The sequence below is a fragment of the Nematolebias whitei genome, chromosome 10, assembly GCF_014905685.2.
Source record: "Nematolebias whitei isolate Nwh7 chromosome 10, NemWhi1, whole genome shotgun sequence".
Classification (NCBI taxonomy): domain Eukaryota; kingdom Metazoa; phylum Chordata; class Actinopteri; order Cyprinodontiformes; family Rivulidae; genus Nematolebias; species Nematolebias whitei.
In genome coordinates this window covers 7,073,720-7,094,293 of record NC_056507.1, presented here as the reverse complement: position 1 = coordinate 7,094,293, position 20,574 = coordinate 7,073,720, and the positions used below count along the sequence as shown (strand labels likewise).

General features: G+C 40.5%; 1 protein-coding gene across 1 annotated transcript in view; it reads right to left on the bottom strand.

Moving 5' to 3' along the window:
• Positions 1–20,250, bottom strand: part of cep290 (centrosomal protein 290) — a gene marked incomplete in the record, with an annotated part of 80,139 nt that extends 59,889 nt beyond the window's left edge. Inside the window, 12 exon segments of the mRNA XM_037683096.1 lie at positions 4,252–4,373; positions 4,533–4,608; positions 6,448–6,527; positions 7,377–7,443; positions 7,524–7,624; positions 7,741–7,903; positions 8,247–8,419; positions 11,215–11,338; positions 15,399–15,521; positions 16,378–16,467; positions 19,542–19,724; positions 20,026–20,250. Coding sequence (XP_037539024.1) covers positions 4,252–4,373; positions 4,533–4,608; positions 6,448–6,527; positions 7,377–7,443; positions 7,524–7,624; positions 7,741–7,903; positions 8,247–8,419; positions 11,215–11,338; positions 15,399–15,521; positions 16,378–16,467; positions 19,542–19,724; positions 20,026–20,250 — 1,527 coding nt within the window.
• Between the last annotated feature and the right edge of the window lie 324 nt (positions 20,251–20,574).

The window sequence follows — 20,574 nt, the reverse complement described above, 5'->3', positions numbered from 1 at the left end:
GCTCAGATTTAAAACAAAGGTCTTGTGGGTCAAGTTGATCCAAGGGCAGCAGGAGGATTAAAACGTGCCATGTGTACGAACAGATTGTAATTATTTGCCATACTGAATTATAAAGCTTCACATGGTTCGTTTTGCCAAGTACCAAGTCGTACTTCCCAAACGCTAGTAAAAATTAGTAGACATTTTATTTCAATAAGTCTTGTGCAGGCTGTGATGATCTGAGGAGGGGGAGACGATAGGAAGGTTAGCAGAGGTAGGACATTAACATAAATTCATTGGATGACCTACCTACCAAAACTGCAAACTACATCAGAATCTCTATTTCTCCTCTGTGTTGATTGATGTTGCACTTTGGTAACAGCTTCTGTTTTAAATGTGCTTTATAAATAAATTTGACTTGACTTGATAGCCGGCGCCACAAAAAATGAGCTAATTTACAGAGATATTGGAGATGATGGTGCAGAATGGCTACACCCAGAGTTTTAAGGCAGAGATATTCAACTGGTGGACTGGGAGCTAAATCAGACCCACGGATGACCTCAGTGTGGCTCACCAATGGGTTCATTTTTAAATAAAACTAGATTTTAAACCATAAAACAAACTTACTTAATGAAAATAACTGCTGGATGTCCGGCCCCTGAGCTCTTGGCTTTCAGTTGAACAGCCCCGCAAGCAGTGCCGGGAAAAGCGAAAGAAATTCCATCCATCCATTTTCTTCCGTTTGTTCCGAAGTTAGGTTGCGGCAGGAACTTGACCAGGGAGGCCCAGACATCTTTTTCCACAGCCACCTTTTCTGGGAGGATCCCAAAACATTCCCAGGCCAACAGAGAGACATAGTCTCTCCAGTGTGTCCTGGGTCTTCAACAGGGTCTCCTCCCAGTTGAACATGCCTGAAGCACCTCCCTAGGGTAGTCCCTGGGTGCCTCCCCTTATCAGATGCTTGAACCACCGCAACTGGCTCCTCTCAATGTGGAAGAGCAGCGATTCTACTCTGAGTCTCTCCTGGATAACTGAACTTCTCACTCTCTAAGGGAGAGTCCAGCTACCCTGCAGAGGAAACTCATTTCAACAGTCTGTATCTGCGATCTTGTTCTTTCGTCACTACCCAAGGTTCGTGACCATAGGTGAGGGTAGGAATGTAGACCGATCGATAAACAGAGAGCTTCACCTTACAGTTCAGCTCCCTCCTTACCACAATGGACCGGCACAGAGTCCACAATCCTGCAGATGCTGCACCAATCTGTCTGTCAATCTCAACTTCCATTCTTCCCTCACTCGTGAACAAAAGCCTACGATACTTGAACTCCTCCACTTAAGGCAGAACCTCACCCTTGACCTGAAGAGAGCAATTCACACTTTTCTGACTGAGGACCATGGCCTCAGATTTGAAGGTGCTGATTCTCATCCCAGCTGCTTCACACTCTGCTGCAAACAGCTCCAGTGAAAACTGAAGATCATGGCGCAATGACACCAACAGGACCACATCATCCGCAAATAGCAGAATGCCTCAATGGGAGGAGTTCAAGTATCTTGGAGTTTAGTTCACAAGTGAGAAGAATGGAGCGTGATACTGACAGACAAATTTGTGCAGTATCTGTCATAATTTATGTTTCTGGACTGTTCATGTCATGTTTTTTCCTTTTTGTTGCTCTCCCTCAACTCCTGTCACTTAACACAGCTCACCTGTGTCTGCTTAATTATCTCAAGCTCTGTATAAGCCTCTCTCAGCCACTGCACCAGTGCCAGATTATCTGAAGCTTTCAGCCAAAGAGATCCAGCCTTTTCAAGCCAAACCAAGCTCTTTAAAGAACCTGACCCATTTCTGCCTTCTGAACCCCTGTTTATGCCTGATCCTTGTCTGCCAACGTTTGCTCTCTGATCTCAAGGTTTTGACCCCTGCCTGGCTTTTTAACTTTGCCTTGCCTGCTCCTTTGCCTGACAAGTTGTTGCTCTCAGATCTTATGGTTTGACCCCTGCCTGGCCCTCTGGATTCTGCTCAGCCTGTTGATTTTCTCTAACCTGTTTGTTCTGTGAAGACCTCATCATCTATCTGGACCATTTACTTGGACCGTGCTCTTCCTGGGATGTCCTTACCTTGACAGGTTGGTCTAATCTCTTTCTGTGCTAAAATTGACCTGCCTTGCCCCTGTCACTCACCTGCCTCTCTCTGGTTCAGATCTGCAAATCAGTCCCTGAGGTCCAGTGTCCAGAGCTGCAGGCTTCATTTAAAATAAAGCCTGTAAATGCTTAGTCCATGCTCAATAATCCAGGTATACAATCCAACATTTTTCAGTCAGGTCATCTGGACAGTTTCTTTTTTTTTTTGTGCTGAAACGTTTCGCCTTCAGTCCGGAAGGCTTCATCAGTCAATGAAACACACAACAAAACTGATTCTTCCCCCAACAGCTTACTCCAAAGTGGAACAAACCAGTTTTATTGGTGCTAAGTTGGTCTCTTTGGAATGTCCCCTCCTCCATTGCCGGCCCTCTTCCTTGTTGACAGTCATGTCAAACTGGTTGAAAACAACAAAGTCCATGCTCAAAAATCCAGATGTCCAGATGACCTGACTGAAAAATGTTGGATTGTATACCTGGATTATTGAGCATGGACTTTGTTGTTTTCAACCAGTTTGACACGACTGTCAACAAGGAAGAGGGCCGGCAATGGAGGAGGGGGCATTCCAAAGAGACCAACTAACTGGTTTGTTCTACTTTGGAGTAAGCTGTTGGGGGAAGAATCAGTTTTGTGTTGTGTGTTTCCTTGATTGATGAAGCCTTCCGGATCGAAGGCGAAACATTTCAGCACAAAAAAAGAAACTGTCCAGATGACCCGACTGAAAAATGTTGGCCTGTAAACACTTTTTTCTGTGTGATGGTAGCATTTCTGGGTCCTTAGTTTACTTAATCATTACAGTATCTGCAGTATTGCGGACTCTGTGCTGGTCCGTTTCGGTAAAGGTGGAGTTGAACTGTAAGGTAAAGCTCTCCGTTTACCGACTGGTCTACATTCCTACCCTCACTTATGGTCACGAGCTCTGGACAGTGACTGAAAGAACGAGATCGCAGATACAGGTGGTTGAAATGAAGTTCCTTCGCAGGGTAGCTGGACTCTTCCTTAGAGATAGGATAAGAAGTTCAACAATCTGGGAGAGACTTGGAGTAGAACTGCTGTTCCTCCACATTGAGAGGAGCCAGTTGAGGTGGTTTGGACATGTGGTAAGGATGCTCCCTGGGCGTTTCCCTAGGGAAGTGCTTCGGGCATGCCCAAATGGGAGGAGACCCCGGGGAAGATCCAGAACACGCTTAAGAGGTAATGTCTCTCGGTTGGCCTGGGAACGTCTTGGAATCCTCTGAGAAGAGCTGGAAAAGTGGGATGTGGAAAGAGATGTCTGGGCCTCCATGCTCACGCTGCTGCCCCTGTGATACGACTTCAGACAAGCAGAAGATAATGGATGGATGGATGGATGGATGGATGGATGGGTGGATGGATGGGTGGATGGATGGATGGGTGGATGGATGGATGGGTGGATGGATGGGTATTCAATGAAATATCCAATAGAATGTTAATACTGTACAATGTAAATGTAAGAATTTGCAAATCTCATAAACTCATATTTACTTTATAATGGAAAATAGTAAACATCAAACTAAACCACAAGATGAGTTTTTAACTTTTTAGGCAAAAAAAAGTATTTTGAGTTATATGGCGTATGACTCAAAAAGTTGGGACAAGAAAACTATCTGTAAATCTCTAGGAACTGAGGAAACTAGTTGGAGTTTTGGAGGGGAATGTTGTTCCATTTTTGTCTAATGTAGGATTTTAGCTGTTCAACAGACTCCGGCCCTCTTCACTGGATTTTTTCTTTTTTCTTTTGTTATTCATGATGCTTCCAATGTTTTCATTTAGTGAGAGGTTTGGAATGCACGCAGGCCAACTAAACATTTGACATATATATTATGTTCCACTGTGAATAAACAATGGTTCTGTGAGATTTGCCAGCCATTGCACGTTGCTTTCACTTACATTTTACCAAAATTTTCAACTTTGTCTGAATTGGGGTTGTATTCTGGATAGGTTGTTGTAGTTTTTTCATCTTTTGTCTGCTGCTTATCTTGGCTAGAACAATTGTTTGATGTCAGTGAGGGAAAATGTCCTAGTTAAATAAAACAAACTTTGAACGAAATTTCTTATGTCCCATTGCTATTAACAACACAGTATCTAACAATAGCATTTATTATAAGAGACACTTACATAAAGCAACTTTTTTCCACTGGGAAAAGCATCATCAAGTGACTCTTGGTTAATCCTCATAGCATGAAGAACATCTCCCAGCGCAGCCTCCAGATCTCTTTTTACTTTGGAAAGTTCTTCCACTGTGGGTTCAAACACATGAAGAAAAGGTCAAGGAAAAGCAAAAGTCTTTTATACATCTACTTTGTTTCAATAACTGAGCTTTCAAAATGATCAAAATAATAAATTAGATGAACTTGTAATTGGTATCAAAAGAAACTTGGAAAGCAAACCATACTTACATTTACTGTGAAACTCAGTTTTGTACAGTTCCAGCTCTCTCTCTTTACTGCTTAGTTGTTTTTCAAGGTACTCATTCTGTAAAGCAATGTTCAAGTCTTTCAGATTACAGTGTGAGCCTAAACAAATAATCTGACCATAACATCACAGAGCTTGAGCAAAGTAATTACGAGAATCTGCATGAAAAAATATATACCAGTAGTCACTTAAAAGGCTATCTGGTCCCTGTATAAGCAAAGTATGAACTGTCATCATTCTCAGAATGAAGTCAAATTTGTTCCATGTGTGGACTGGACTTCACTTGGGCTCCTCCTTTGTCTGCCAGTCTGTCTGTGTTCATGGACAGGGACACAGGGTGCAGCCATAGTGAGGAGGGTATCTGGTTTTGGGATTACAGGAGGCCCTTTCACAAGACACCTCAACCCTGAACTGAGACTTGTTCTGAACCTCTTATTGCGTTTTCTGAATAGGTCGAAGTGGCGAGGTAGGTTGAGGACAGCCCACCTCTGGTGTGCCTCAGCCGAGCAAGGTAGTAACACAACCGCACCAGCCAAAAAGTAAACTGCAATGCCACAGCTCAATAATGTACTGAACTGAGGACATTAGTGTGCGACCACCCGCTCACGGGATCAAACAGCAACAAACAGATTTGTTACAGAGGAAATATCAATGATGACGCACACCAACTTTTTAAATAGTTTCAAAAAATAACCACAAACAGGATTACTAAAGCGAGTTAATTAATTATGTTTTGCAATTGACACGAAAGAGACATTCTTCACAAATTTAATGCATCACGCTCCACTTCAGCACAGATAAGTTCTGATACACGCCTCTTTTGGTTCTGCGACGCCTGTTTCATTTCTAAAAGCTCATTCTGTGCGGGAAGTGGCTGGCTTCATTTGTGACGTATAAACGGCCAGAGAAGAGAAAGACAGACTGGCAGAATTGTTTTATGAAAGAGCTAGGGTTTCATCACTCCTTTTGCATTTGATGAAGTTATGTTGGTGTCTTCAAGCTGTGACCTTTAGTATGCACTGAGGTGGTTCACAGACGAATGTGAAGCAGGATAAGAGTCAACTCTAACGCTGATGCCATGGCACTCAAATGATAGATGCTACCAGGTCAGGGGTGAGCCTTTGCATCAAGTGGAGGAGTTTGATTATCTTGGGAGTCTTGTTACAGTTATGGTAAGATGAAGTGGGAAATGGGTTGACAAATTGGGGTTTGCAGTACTGAGGAAGTTCCTCATGTCTGTGGTGGTAAAAGAGGAGCTGAGCTTAAAGGTAAAACCTCTCATTTTACTGGTCTGTCTGAAGTTACTCAGGTTGTGTTGTGCAATTTAATTAGAGGTGGTGATTGCCGTTTTCACAAAAAAGTTAACTAACGTTGTCAGCTTGAAGTTATTTTGGTCTTGGTTATGTTTGAAAGCTGGAATGAGTCAGAAAAGTCATTACTTGACTTGTGACTACATCATTGAGGTAACACTCCTCAGAATCCCCAGGCAAAAACCATTAACAGATACAGCAGACACACCTGTTGCAGCTAAAGGTCCTCTGAAAAATAACATGGCAGTTGAACTGACCAGCATTTGAACCCTCAGCACTGGCTCCCCTCAGGGCTGTGTGTTGAGCCCCCTCCTGTTCACTCTGCTCACATATGACTGCACTGCACACCTACCCATCCAGGCTGTCGATTTGTAAAATTTGCAGATGATACAGCAGTAGCTGAATGCATCACAAACAACGAGTCCAGCTACAGGCAGGAGGCGGAACACCTGGAGAGCTGGCGCAGGAAGAACAACCTTCACATCAATGTGAATTTCTGCAGAACTCAAATGCCTGACATGTGAATGTAAAGACAATTTTAGTTTCTGTTAATGCTCTTTATTTTCTGCAGGCGAGACGTGACGTTTACCTCGTGTTTGATCTCTTCATCTTGTGTTTTTCTGCTCAACCTGACATCATCCTCCAGCTGCAGGCCTGATTGTAGGATCCCTGCGGACACAGCTCATGATAAACACCTTTTCCACCAGGTTTGAACTTTGACACAGATATGAGACCAGCTGATGAAAACAATGCCCGACGTGTTCAATTTATAAGCTGATCCAAAAGAACTGCACAGAATGATCAGAAATACTTTTTAGGTAATAACTTTTGAGACCTTTAACCCCTTAAAGACCCAGAGGGTGAAAACATGTTTCTGTTCAGACTTGGAATGTTTCCCATTAATCTGATAATAATTCACCGTAATGACCATGACCTAACAGGCAATCCACTCACTTTAGTGTAAAAGTACAAGCTTACAAAAATGAACACTGTAACTTTTCCATTCCATTGCCATCAAACCACAGCACCGAATCAAAAATTTATCTTTTTTTTTACTGTTTCACATGTGTTGCATTCTAAGCCAAACTAAGACCAGATTTTGCGTGAGAGCAGTTTAAAGGCAGCTGAATTCTGTCCTCTGTTGTCTAATTGGTTTACTGTTGTGTATCATAGAAACGCTCTGCTGCAGCTCCAATACACAGCTTTACTCTTATTTTCTCATAAAGAAGAAAGCTCATCCTTCAACTCTTTTTTATTTTATTTTAGAATGACACACACAAAGAGTTTGCGCACTGCTGTTAACAACAGTAAAAGAGGATAAAGTGTTGAAATGCACCAAAGCAACAACTTCTCAAATTATGTTTAAAAGAAAGAATGCTGCACTTGAACACGTTTACTATCTAAAAACAACTTCATGGCTGCTTTTAAATGATGTGTGAGTTGTGTATGTCACTCGTGCTATTTCTGGCAATAAGAAAGAAACTGAATGTTTGGTAGAGTTTAAATCCATTATTTCACCTCTTTCCTTCACCATACACCTGATTTGTTTCTTTAGCTCCAGTCGCTCCTCTTCTAGTTGCTCAATCTAGACAGAAACCAAGCAAAGAAATAAAAGGTCACTTCAGACAAAACGCAACAGTTTGAACCCGTTTGATCTTGTTTTACCTCTTTGGCAAGAACTTGGTTTTCTGCTTTGTACTGGCGTTGTCTGAGGTCTTTGGCACGCCTGAATTCTGTCAGATCCACTTCCTGCTTTGGCTGAAGACCTGCTCAGGACCAATAAAAATCCAAAATTACGTTTAGCGTTTTCAGCTTTGAAGGAATCAGTGCTGTCTAAGAGGACTGAGAAACAAGAAGGGTAGTGTTTTTGAAGCATTCTGACCCAGTTGTTCCCGGAACTTCTCATTTTCGTCCATGAGGTCGTTGATCCTCAGCCCGAGCTGGTTGATTTCTTTGGTCATAGCTTCTGCTTCATGGTCTCTCATTCTAATTTGATTGTTACACTCTTTAATCTCGGCAACGGCTGATTCCAGGCCATAAGTGCCCTGCCATAAACAAACGAGGTGTCAATCAAAACGGCATGTTTTTGTTTATTTCCTCTTTATTTTGTCTCATAAACTTTAGGGATACGTCAGGATGTGAAATTCTGCGGTGACAAAAACAAACACTAAACTCGCAGAGCCAAAAACCATGATGGTTACACCACAGCATTATAGGCATTGAAACATCCTTATTCCAAGGACAGGAAACAAGGACAGGCAATGAAAAAGACAATCACATGCCTCACTTCTGGGAAATTTAGAGTAATCTAATTAGATTTGGATAAAAATAAATCTTTGGATTCCAAAGTAAAAACAAAGGAGAAAGAGAGGGTGTTTGTGCACTCACAGACTCATACTGGCTCAAGCGGTTTGAAGCCTCAATGAGGGCTTTGTCTTTTTTTTCAGCGTGAGCTTCTGCACGTCTTAAGGCCTGCTCTGCTTCCACGGCTCTGGTCTCTGCAGCTTTTAGCTTAGACCTGAGCTCCTCCAACTTCTTCTGCTGTGGGGTTGAAAATGGACCTTTGGACAAGAAAAAGAAATGAACATTTTAGCTGATAAAAGAAACAATTACAATTTATTGCTACTTTGCATCTGTGTTTACTAGTCAAAAAAACAATTAAACAGTTAATTTAACTCACAGGCTACAATTTAATACAACTGTAGCAACATTTTGATAATAAATTTTCACTGGTATTAATAAGGGTGCTTAAGTGCCTAAGCATCAAAACATCCTAAATACTATTTAGTTATTACCGGTAATCTTTTTTCATCACAGCTGTTGATTTGCTATTCCTCACTTTTTGATGTTACCATAATAGTCAAAGATTGTGTACACATTAAACCTGCATGGGGCATTAGCACTATGGTTCCAGAATTGGGCCGCTCAAGGTGGCTGCATGTTGGAGTAGCTCGGTATTCTTCTTTTTTTCAATTCAGTTTATTTATATGGCGCCAAGTCATAATAAAAGTCATCCAAGGGTACAGAACAGTAACATTTACTTATATTCAAAAATATTTTATTAATCCCAGAGAGAAATTATTTGTTGTTGTAACTCGTTATCCTCATTTCAAGAGATGTTATAGATACTGATGGCTGTAGACAGGAAGGATCTCTTGTAAAGGTCCATCCCACAATGGATCCTAAGAAACTGGCTGCAGATGCCGTCCGATCCGTCCACCCAGACTCGGCTGGCCCGTCGGTTCCCCCGGGCTGTAGGATCGCCTGAATGGCGGGCAGAACTCCTCCCAGAGCGATGGCCACTCCTCCCAGCAGTCTGCCGAGCTCCTCGTCGCTGTGGACAGCCAACTGTAGGTGCCGAGGGACGATCCTGTCCTCCCGCTGTCATGAGCCGTGTTTCCTGCTAGTTCCAGGATCTCAGTGGTCAGACACTCGAGCACAGCTGGCAGGTAGATGAGAATGCATCCACAGAACATCCTTTTCAACTCACTTGAGATTTGGGGCTGTAGTTGAGATATTATTTGAGCTTTTGAGATGTTAATCAGCTGCTGTTGGTTGTAGAAAACTGCCTTGTTGCCATGGTTACGCATCATAACAAATGTCCAAAACTAAAAAAGTTTCAGTAAAAATCCTTCCAGCTGCACAGCATCCGATACCAGAGGAAACAATCATCCAAAAAAATGTGATTTACATCCAGAAAAAGAGGAATTAAAGTTTCCAAAAGCAAAATCTCAGAATGAAAGTAACAGAGCTGCTCCAACATGCAGCCACCTTGAGCGGCGCAATTTAAAAAAAAAAAAAAGTATGTTAATAACATTATTTATCTGAGGAGCAGACGGCTTTTAGTTTAACTTCATCACAGAACTCTCATCTTGAGTAAGCATGAAGGTGACAGTGTAAAGGAAAATCTCCCTCATGAGGAAGCTCAGGACAAGCAGCCATTTGCTTTGACCAGCTGGGTTTGGTAGGAACAGGAAGGAGGAACAGATACAGAATGGCAGGTCGAAAATCAAATGTTAAGATAGAAATAATATCAATTGAAACTATTCAATTTTAACAGTTCATTTAAGGAAATGAGGTAAATTTGTCCTCCAGTAGTCTAAGCCTATAGCAGCATAACAAGCCAACCCTAACTCCAGGATTTTTACGGAAACCTTTTTACTATTGGACATTTGTTATGCTGCGTAACCATAACAACAAGATGTGTTTTTGTTGTTGTTTTTTTACAACCGAGACATGGCTGCAGGATCAAATCCCCAACTTCAGCATTTCCTGTCAGGATTTCTGACCATATGAGCAAATAGAGATTTAAAGACGAGTGGCAAAAACTAAGGAGTCCAGATAGTGAACTGTTAGCATGGCTTGTGACAAGAAGAAGACCAGGATCATCCCCTGACACCTGCAGCTACCGGATGTGTGTAAACATCAATTAGAGCAGTGTTGCTATAAATTAAAATCAAGGTCCATGAAACGAAAACTACGGCTTGACAGGCTCTCATTTATCTCAGTCACTTTAATAAAAGAAAAAGGTTTTCTGAATATAGTAGTCTCTCGTTTATCACAGGGGATCCGTACCCTGAGGACCCGCGATAAGTGAAAAAACGCAAAGTAGGAATAGTAGTACAAGTGGTAAGTAGTAGTTTATTTTAGTACATATATATGTGTGTTTTTATGTATATAAAAATAGGCATTTTAAATCCTTCCCACACTCTTGCAATATGCTTAACAATGTTTCTAAACTCTAAACGTTCTAAAAGAGCACAGAATGTCATGATTTCAGCGCCCTGCCTCCTCTGCTCTTTGCATCCTGCAAGCGCTCTTGGCCACGCCCACTTCTCAGTGCTGCACGGGGAACAGCTGATCAGCTGCTGCAGGAAGTTTATCCTGCAGCAGTATGGGTTGCACACAGGTACAAGAGGACGCTTTTTCTGCAGCTCTGGGCTGCACAAATGTGCAGCAGGTGTTAAATAATTTAAAATATATATATTTTAAATAAGCACATCTATACTAGTAATTATGCCCCCTCAATAATTTAAGTAATTAGACTTTAATTATTTTAAACAAAAGGAAAATATTGTAATTTATTTTAGTCCAAAATAAATTTTAGGACTATTTTTTTAATTTTGAAATGCCCCTCAGTTGACATTTTAAATAGATTTACTTTATAAAACTCATTCAACTTTTGTTTTTTAAATGTCTTTTGGGTGGATAAATGTCAAGCGATTTTCTTTATAGTAAAAAATAATAATCTGGCAGTCTACCTCTGCAAGAAAAGGGTGTAAATTTTAAAAAGCTGCAGTGCACAGAAAGTACTTTTGACATGAGCATTAGTAGTCGTTAGCAGGAATCCACAGACCTTTGTCTTTGTTCGTGGACATCTTTAGCACCTCAATGAGCTGGACATGCTTCTGCATTTCTCCTGTATACTGCTCCACCTGCTCACTCAGCATCTTGATCTGATTATCTCGCTCTTGGACGGCCTTTGGAGAATTCACCAACATTTCCAAATAATGAGAATTTATGCAGAGCACTAAACACAGCGGTAAAACACTTAATAATCGGCGCTTTTCAACAGTAGGAACATTTATAAAAAGAAAAGGAGGAGAGTCAAAGGACGAGGACCAACATGATAGATTAAACTTACACCACAGAGCTCATATATAACCCGGCCCGAAGCAGCAAGAGAGATGAAAGGGAGGGCGGGTTCAGAAGAAATTGAAAAGGTAAAGAAAATGAAAAAAAAAAACGAATGTGAAGAGAAGAAAGGGACAAAAACATTCACACACACACACATGGGAGACAAATCATAGTTCGAGAAGCCTTCATACTTTGTGATTACTCCAATAATACATTTTAATTACTTAATTTGTTTCGACTTGGAACGAAGCAAAAAAAATAAAAAATAAAGTAACGTGATTTGACTAGAAATGAAAGCTCAGTGTGAAAACATGAAGAAACATTTAAAGTGCAACCGTAAAGGGGCTGGCGCAGAAACATTTCACATTATTGCAGTGGGTCATTATGAGGTGGGTTTGGACTGAAAACACAGTTTCACAGTTCCCGGTATTATTAGAAGCAGTTCCACCTCTTGGTGGGTCTACAGCAAATGAGAAGCAGCTTGTTGTAGATACAAACAACTGCTTGTATTTATAATTTGAGGATGACCTTTCCTGGCATAACGACAAACATATTATATGCCAAGAAGAATCCTTTGACAAGTTTTTTGTCTCGAAACAATTACTATCTTTGTAAGCGTCAAAGAGCCCCTTTGACTACTTTATTTGAAGGTTCCAATACTGCAAGCTAAATCCTTTTGATCTGTGGAGGTCATTCTATAAAAAACTTTATTACTGAACACAAAACATCAATAATAACTATTAGATTTTAGACTGAACGCTCCCGTACTACCCATTTCTAACAATAGGCAATATGACAAATAATAATAATAATAACAAAAATACTTACTTCTATCATTTATATAAAGTCTACACTAAGATAACATACACAAATGCTTCAGCAGAAAGAAAATCCTCACGAGTAGTCCTAAAGCTCCTATTTTATCAATCAAAACTTAATCGCTTATCCTATTAACACTACTTCTAATAAATTCATTTCCTGCTTCGCAAAAGTTGGTTTGAAATCCAAATTATATGGGGAAGATTTCAAACAACAACTGTTCTGAATATCTTTACATCCTCCTGCATCTCATAGACTTTAAAACAGAAGTAGGACTGAGTGGGTGGTGCATGGATGGAGCAGCCACTCGGTTCTGAGTGAAATGTCTTAAATTTAGAAAATTTTAACTGGTTCGCAGAAAAATTTTCTTGAAAAATACTGGTCTGTGGTGCAAAAACGGATGAAAACCCCTGATCTAAGGTATATTTTGGTAGAAGTACAAATTGACCTGGAGCTTTCAAAGCATTTCAGACAGAAACCATTCTCTGGGAAATGAGGTGTTGAAATAAAACTAAACATTTTCTATAAACTGATGTGGCAAACAAGCTGGGCTGTAAGATTATTCCCATCAGTTTTGACGTAGTAATGCATTATAAAATAAGTACAAAGTCAGTGAGTGAAGGTGTTGCCATCATTCTGACAAAAAGCAATTATAACCCATGAAAAATAAGTTGACCTGTATGGGCACAAATTCCAGTCATAAACATTTTTGTTCTTGTAAATCAGTTTTGTAAGCTTGTAAAATAAATTTGTGATTTGTGTATGTGCAAATAGATATTTGTGTGTAAAAAAAAAAAAAAAGATTTCTATTTGTAAAAATAACTACACAAGTTACAAATCTTTTTTTTTTTTGGCAAAGATCTGTTTACAGACACAAATCAAAAAACTGTAACTCTGCCTGTGAGTTTATTTTACAAGTACAAATTATGACTCTTGGCTTCTCTCCTAGGTCGACCTTGGCACCCCTCCAGAGTGTTTGCGGATCTCACCAGAGGGAACTGACTGATTATCCCATTCCTACCCGAACTTTTACAGTGGCTCTGGAGTGTCCTTGGACACGCTCACCGCTCTTGTCGTCTCCCGTCCCCTGTGGAATGTCTGTGTCACTATGTGCCTATATGCAGGGTGTTTTTTTCAATCTCAGGCTCTCTCTCCTCAGCCAAGGAGTGTGTTACAATGGGAGCCGAATGCGGGCCATGAGCCACTGCAGCTAGTTGCTGCTAGCCGTGGGCCTTAGGCCTCCTCTCGGACCCAGGACCCGCCTCCAGCCCACGCTGCTCCCTGGCTCAGACCTCCCTCAGAAGTGGCAACTCACACCATCAATAAATCAAGGAAACGTGAATTCAGTTCTTCCAATTGTATAAAAATCAAGGCAGGTAAAAGTTACAGTTTACAGCGCTGGCTGGTCCGGTACCCAAAGCGAGATCAGAAGCAGGAAGGGTCGGATGTCCCGTAGCATTACAGATTTAAAGGCCATAGACTCCTCCTTTGCAGAAGGGGAGCACAACCGGTCACGTGTATGAGGGGGAGTGACTAAGTGTGATCTCAACGGGATCTTAACTGGTTTAATGTGAAGGAAAAAATGAGGCGGTGCTTCAAAAGCCTTTCTACGTGATGTAGCGAGCAAAATAAACTATTCCTTACAGATATTGAATCCCTGGGAGACTCTTTTTAGAGTTGCTGGCCCCATTTAACCCAGTCGGAACCGGGTCATAATTTCATTATAATCCCGTCTCTGAGCAGATCAAAAGACCCAGGGTCAGTCTAGATAATTTGCCAGCAAGTGAGAGTTTGATAGTAATTTTTTTTTTTTGCCTAATTCTACACATGTGTTACTTTCATTACTTTGTCTGTCTGAACAGGTCTCACTTGTAAATGAGTATTTGAGGCTCAGTGTGATTTATCTGTGTAAATAAAGGTTGAATGAAAACAAATGACTGTAATTTTGTCCCCACAGCTGATTGGTCAACGTCCTGTCAATCACAAATTTAATTAACCAATCAGAAAACAGAAAGGTTTGGCTGTCGGGGTGGCACTTTTCTGAGCCGTAAGTCCTGGGATAGCATTATTTTATGGTATAGTGGAACAAAAACATGATTGTTCAGATATATATTTCTGGAAATCACGTTTGGTTACTACGGACAGTTTTCACTCACGTGACCCGCTACTGCCCTGACGAGCAAAACATTGCGGTGCACAACGATGATCTGAAGTGATCAATAATGTTGCCGTGTGGAGGGGAAGAACCAGGAAATGCTGACAGTCACTCATCTTTATAGCAAACATTTTATAAGACTACAATTATTTTGTGGTTTTTAATTCAGGTGTTTAATTACCAGTATGTGTTTTTGTTGCTACGGTTTTATGTTATGAAGATTAGCGGATGAGCTCTAATAACATAATGAGATACTGTTGAAAACCTACTAATGCTAAGACAAGCTAAATGCTGCCAACATGAACTAAAGAAGTTTTTTAACTGAAGCTAAATGTGGTTTTATATGACGTCATCTCTCTGTGTACGTAAACCATAGTTATGTAAAACATTTAATGATTCATGTAGCTACACGCACCATTCAGATAGAAAACGAGTCCAGCAAACGTCTCTGTCATAGTTTTACATTCAGCCCTGATTAAACAAACGGTTGGTGTGAGACACAGAAATATAACTTTAGGTGTTTAATGCATCATGCCCTTCCACGAAAAATATTTATGCTGCTAAACTCACCCAAAAACATCTCAGCTGACAGTTGGTTCTGGTACTAAACTCATTGAGCTACTAGTGAATGCAAACAGCTCTGGAAGAAATTAAATGTAAAGATTTGTAACTTGTGTAATAATTTTATACAAATCAAATCTTTTTTTTAAACGCACACAAATTTCTATATATGCATGCGCAAATCACAAATTTATTTTACGGTTACAAAACCCATGGACCTGTTACAAGAGAAGTATTTGCTGTAAGAAAAATAAATTTGTGTTCTCATGACAAGCAGCATAACGACGATAAACTGAGCAGACAGGAACTAAAATGTCAGATTCAAACATAAATACAAACGTTTATTCACTTGCTATATTCAGACGAACCTGTTGCAAGGTAATAATGTTGCTTTTGTCCAAGTCCAGCTGAGCTGAGCACAGCTTTTCCTTTAGGTCACCGATCATCTGTTGATACACCAAAATTTCATTATCCTTCGCTGAGAGCACCACCTGTGAGAGAGAAACATGACGTCATCACAACAGAAGCTGATATTTGTCCTGTAGAGAAGCTCTGCTTTGTATATTTCATGCATAATTGGGGCGATCCTGGTAAATACAGTGATGGATCTGTCAACATGTGGAACAAGACAAGTCCGTCGAATCAGGAGGCCACAGGCCCATCATCTCAGAGTCAGCCTCACCCAGCACACAGCTCCACACAGCCTATGCAGTATCTGAACCAGGATAAAAGCTGCAGTTCAGGGTGGGGTGAGCCTTACCCCCAACAAAAGGAGGCTTCATCTTGGGGCGAGCCTACAGCTGGCCCACCTGTGACGGTGGACAATGGGGGAAACCCATAGACAGCACTGCTGGCTGGGACGAAACCAGCAGGGAAAGCAGTACATCATTTCGCTCCATCACATGTACCACGATGAAGAATCTCTGACTCTCTGATAATGAGTTTATTAAAGTGTGTCCCTTTCTCCACAAACCTATTTCACACCATTCAGGCTCCCAACGACCTTCTACCAATATAACCACTCTACCTACTCTGCACATGTCCAAACTGTCTCAGTCTGGCCTCTCAAACTTTATCTTCAAGTCATTCAACCTGTGCTGCACATCTAATCTCATTCCTAATCTTATCCAAGCTTGTCACTGCCAAGGAAAACCTCAATATCCTCAGCCCTGACACTTTTTCAGAGTTTTCATCAAAAATTTTGATGCACAAGAAAAAAAAAAAAATCTCACAATTCCTGTTTATGTTTGACTTCAAGTAGTTTTGACCTTTATTGAAAACAATGTGGCATACGTATACCAAGATCTGGATGAAAGTAAACTGAAAAACAAAATCTTTACAACTCACCTTCCACTCCTCCACTTTGGCAGTGACAGTTGCCATGATCGGATCATTGTCTCCAGTCATGCCATGAAGCTTGTCTGTTAGCTCTCTAACCTGCATAAAAAAAAAATTAACAAAAACACACACACACCCACATGAGAAGGCTTGCTTATCACCATAAATATTATATTCATGTGCAAAATAACACCCATCCTTTCCGTTCCAGGCTTTTACATACATATCAGGACATAATAGAAACTGTATGGTTTTTACATTCCAAAATGGTTTAAACCTAAATCTCAAGTGCACAAAAAAACCCACAGCAGAGTCCACCTGGTATATATTATTCAACAAAACAAAATGGAAAAGCTGTGTGTAAAAACAACTAAGCACACCTCATAATAGTGTGTAGTAGAGCCTGAACGATACATGGGTAGGGCCGATACAGGCGTTTGGGGACATATCGGTATCAGTGATAATTATCCCATTATGTGCTGATATAAACACTGGGAACAAGCCGTGTCCTAGGAGGCATAATTGTACAATGTATCCAGCAGAGGGTGCATGCAGACTACGTTCAAGTCATGACCTTTCTCTTTAACTTTCAATTTCACCACAACTGAAGCAGGGAGCAATACTGTGGAGTGTATTTTGCTGAACAGAGCATGGTAAGTTTATTTTAACTGAGCTGTAAAATTAATTCTCTTCAATCCTCCAACATGCTTGTCATTAGCCATGTGCCTCTCAAGTTAGCCAGCTAATGTTTAGATAACCTAGCATAGGCTATTGTCTTGTAAAACTTTAGCCAGAACAATAAATCTAACGTAGAGGTAAAATTTATCAGTGTTATCTTTGTCGTGCTCAATGAAATGCACTGTTTGTATGAAGTCTTTACATCTCTGCAAAGAAAACTAAAGAACGCTGCAGTCAATACTAATTAGGCCCTCACCATATGTGACCGACTGTTGAAACAATGAACAGGAAGGATGTTTCTTTGTTTAATTTATAATTTTGTAACACACTTGATAACTTTACGGTGAACAGTGGAGGACAGGAAAATGTGAACGCATGTTAGGAAGACTGTTTCCAGACTTCACGTGTTAAAACGGGTTAAAAAGAAGATGTTTACTTAGATTCTTGAGGGTGGACAAAGCTCAAAGATTTTCAGCCAATATATTGGTTATCGACATTAGCCTTCCCCTCCCAATACGGGTATGAGCGATAGCCAAAATTTCCGTATTGGTCGGACTCTAATACATACACATATATATATATATATGTATATATATATATATACACATATCAGTGTTTCCCCTACCGTTATTCAAGGAGGGCACCCTGCCCTGTCAACAGAAGAAACTAGTCAGTTTATTGAGGTTTGCAGACAATAGTTTCTGCTCCGCTCTCAAAGTCCCACCCACAGCTTTCACAGCTTTTTAATAAGCTTGAATTCTGGACTTTGATTGAATCATTGCCAACTATTCTATTGAATCATTGCCAACTATTCTGTTGTAGATTAGCTGCTGTGTTTGGGATCATTGTTCAGTTTCATTTGGACCAAGTTTGGTCTAAAATTTAGCTATGAGACAGACAGCCTCATATTTAACTTTAAAATCTTTTGGTCTACAGAGGAGTTCGTGGTCAACTCAGTGACTTAAAGGTGCCCAGGGGCCTCATGTACAAAGGGTGCGTATGCACAAAAATACCCTTTCTCATGCAAAACTTCAGATGTATCAAGAATGAAATGACCAAGGAAATGTGCACAGACCCACGCAACCTTCATGGCTGGCGTACGCACGTTTTTTGGTTATTGGCCAACTGGGGACTCTTAAAGGCGATACTTGGACACCGCTAATGTGAAAACTATTACTGTACACAGCAGACGCATGATGAACAATTAAAATGTCCACATGTATGAAATTATTTGAGTGGATATAAAAGCATGCGCAAAGTGGTGCAGAAAAACACCTTTAACAACAACGGCTTTAGCATTATTAGATGATATGGAGTGCATCCAAAAAGTACTCACTGTGCTTCACGTTTTTGACATGTTAAATTACAGCCTTTTTCAAAATTGTATTAATTTTATCTCTTTCCTCAAAATTCTACACACAATACAACATTGTGAAAATGAGGAGAAAAAAAAAGATTTTTGGAAATTTTTGCAAATTTATAAACAATAAAAAACCAAGAAATCACATTTGCGTTAAGTATTCACAGCCTTTGCCATGAATCTCAAACTTGAACTCAGACGCACGTTTCCTCTGATCATCCTTGAGCTGTTTCTACAACGTAAAGAAGGGTCCACCTGTGGTAAATTCAGTTGTTTGGACTTGATTTGGAAATGCACACCCCCGTCTATATAACTGCTCCAAGACTGTGGAACGATCTTCCTCTTCCCATCAGACAAGCCCCTTCACTGTCCAGTTTTAAAACTATTTTAAAAACACATTTTTACTCCCTGGCTTTTAGCACAGACTGAATTTTGCTCTGTACTGTTTTTATTATTTTTTTATTGATATTAATGTTTAAACAACTGTTTTATGTGTTTAAATGTTCTTGATTTTATATGTACAGCACTTTGTGGCAGCTGTGGTTGTTTTAAAGGGCTTTATAAATAAAGTATTTTTATTATTATAAAATCCCACAGTTGACAGTGCATGTCAGAGCGCAAACACTAAGCAAAGGAATTGTCTGTAGACCTCCAAGACAAGATTGTGTTGAGGCACAAATCTTGGGAAAGATACAGAAACATTTCTGCTGCTTTGAAGGTCCCAATGAGCCCAGTGGCCTCCATCATTCATTAATGGAAGAAGGTTGGAACTATGAGAACTCTTCCTAGAGGTGGTCAGCCATCTAAACTGAGCGATCGAGGGAGAAGGATCTTAGTCAGGAAGATGACTGAGAACCCAACAGTCATTCTGTGAGAGTTCCAGTGTTCTTCTGTGGAGAGAGAACCTTTCAGAAGGACAACCATCTCTGCAGCAATCCACCAATCAGGCAGTGGCCAAACGAAAGCCACTACTTCTCAACGGAACCGAGCACCTCGCCTACCAAACCCCCCCACACAGCTCCGCCACTTCATGGACAGGGAGCAGAGATCGTAGCAGCTCAGCTCAGACTCCAAACCGCAACAACTGTGCGCAATACAAACGTAGATCATGGACTTTAACAGCAGCATCCTTTACTTGAAGCTTCGCATGATCTCTCTCCTTCCTGAGCTGGTCCACGATTGAGTCAGTCTGATGCACAACGATCTTCATCTTGTTGTACTCGTCTGTCAGCTTCTCCATCTCCGTCACAGACTTTTCCAGACTCTTCAGCATCTGCTCATTCTGCGTCTTCAGGTGTTTGTTTTCATCCTCAGCTTGCTGTTAGACACAGAGCAATGGAGTAAATTATTTGAATACCTGCAAAATGGGCACATGCTGCGTATTAAGGGTGGAAAGAGCAGGTAATCCAGGCTGACAAAGGCCTTAAAAAAAGATGTGAAATGTCGTTATTAAGAAAAAACAACACTCATCTTCATGTTTTGGCAGTATATTACAGTAGTAATATTGTCTCAAGGGCATTAATTGTGCATATCAAATCAATTCTAAAGTGCGGAAAAACCGAACAACGATTATTTTAGTCACAATATGTTCAAACAAACAAATAAGAGTCTTCAAAAACCTGAAGATCTTCCAAGCACTGGTACAGCTGGCGATTAGCCAAGTTGAGCTTCCTCTGAGACTCTGCATTTTCGTCTACGGACGGGAGAGCCTCTCTCTGGTCCAGCTCACCACGATAGAAGTCGACATCCTGCTGGAGCTGCTCATTCTGATGTCGTACAGAAAGGATGGAATTAATTTCAGGAAGGCAGCGCGTGAACGCACATTCCTGTGATAAAACATACATTTTCAAAGTTTGTTTGAATAAGTTTTGAATATGTGAACATTCCTCACATTTAATGGTTTAGACCTAATGTCTGCAACCTTTATGATCAAAAGAGCCATTTTTACACCTTCATTCACTAAATTCAATGTGTCCAGAGCCGCAGCAACCTGCTACAACTGTTATCAACTGGTGGCAATGATTTTTAACATTTATTGATATTATTACAATGTAAGACAAACGAAAAGACCAGATTCTTGTAAAGTGGTGGGGAATGTTTTTTAAATTAAAAAACAAAAACAAACTACCAGACTCTAAAAAAGTTAAGTCTGGTCTTCTGGACATTCA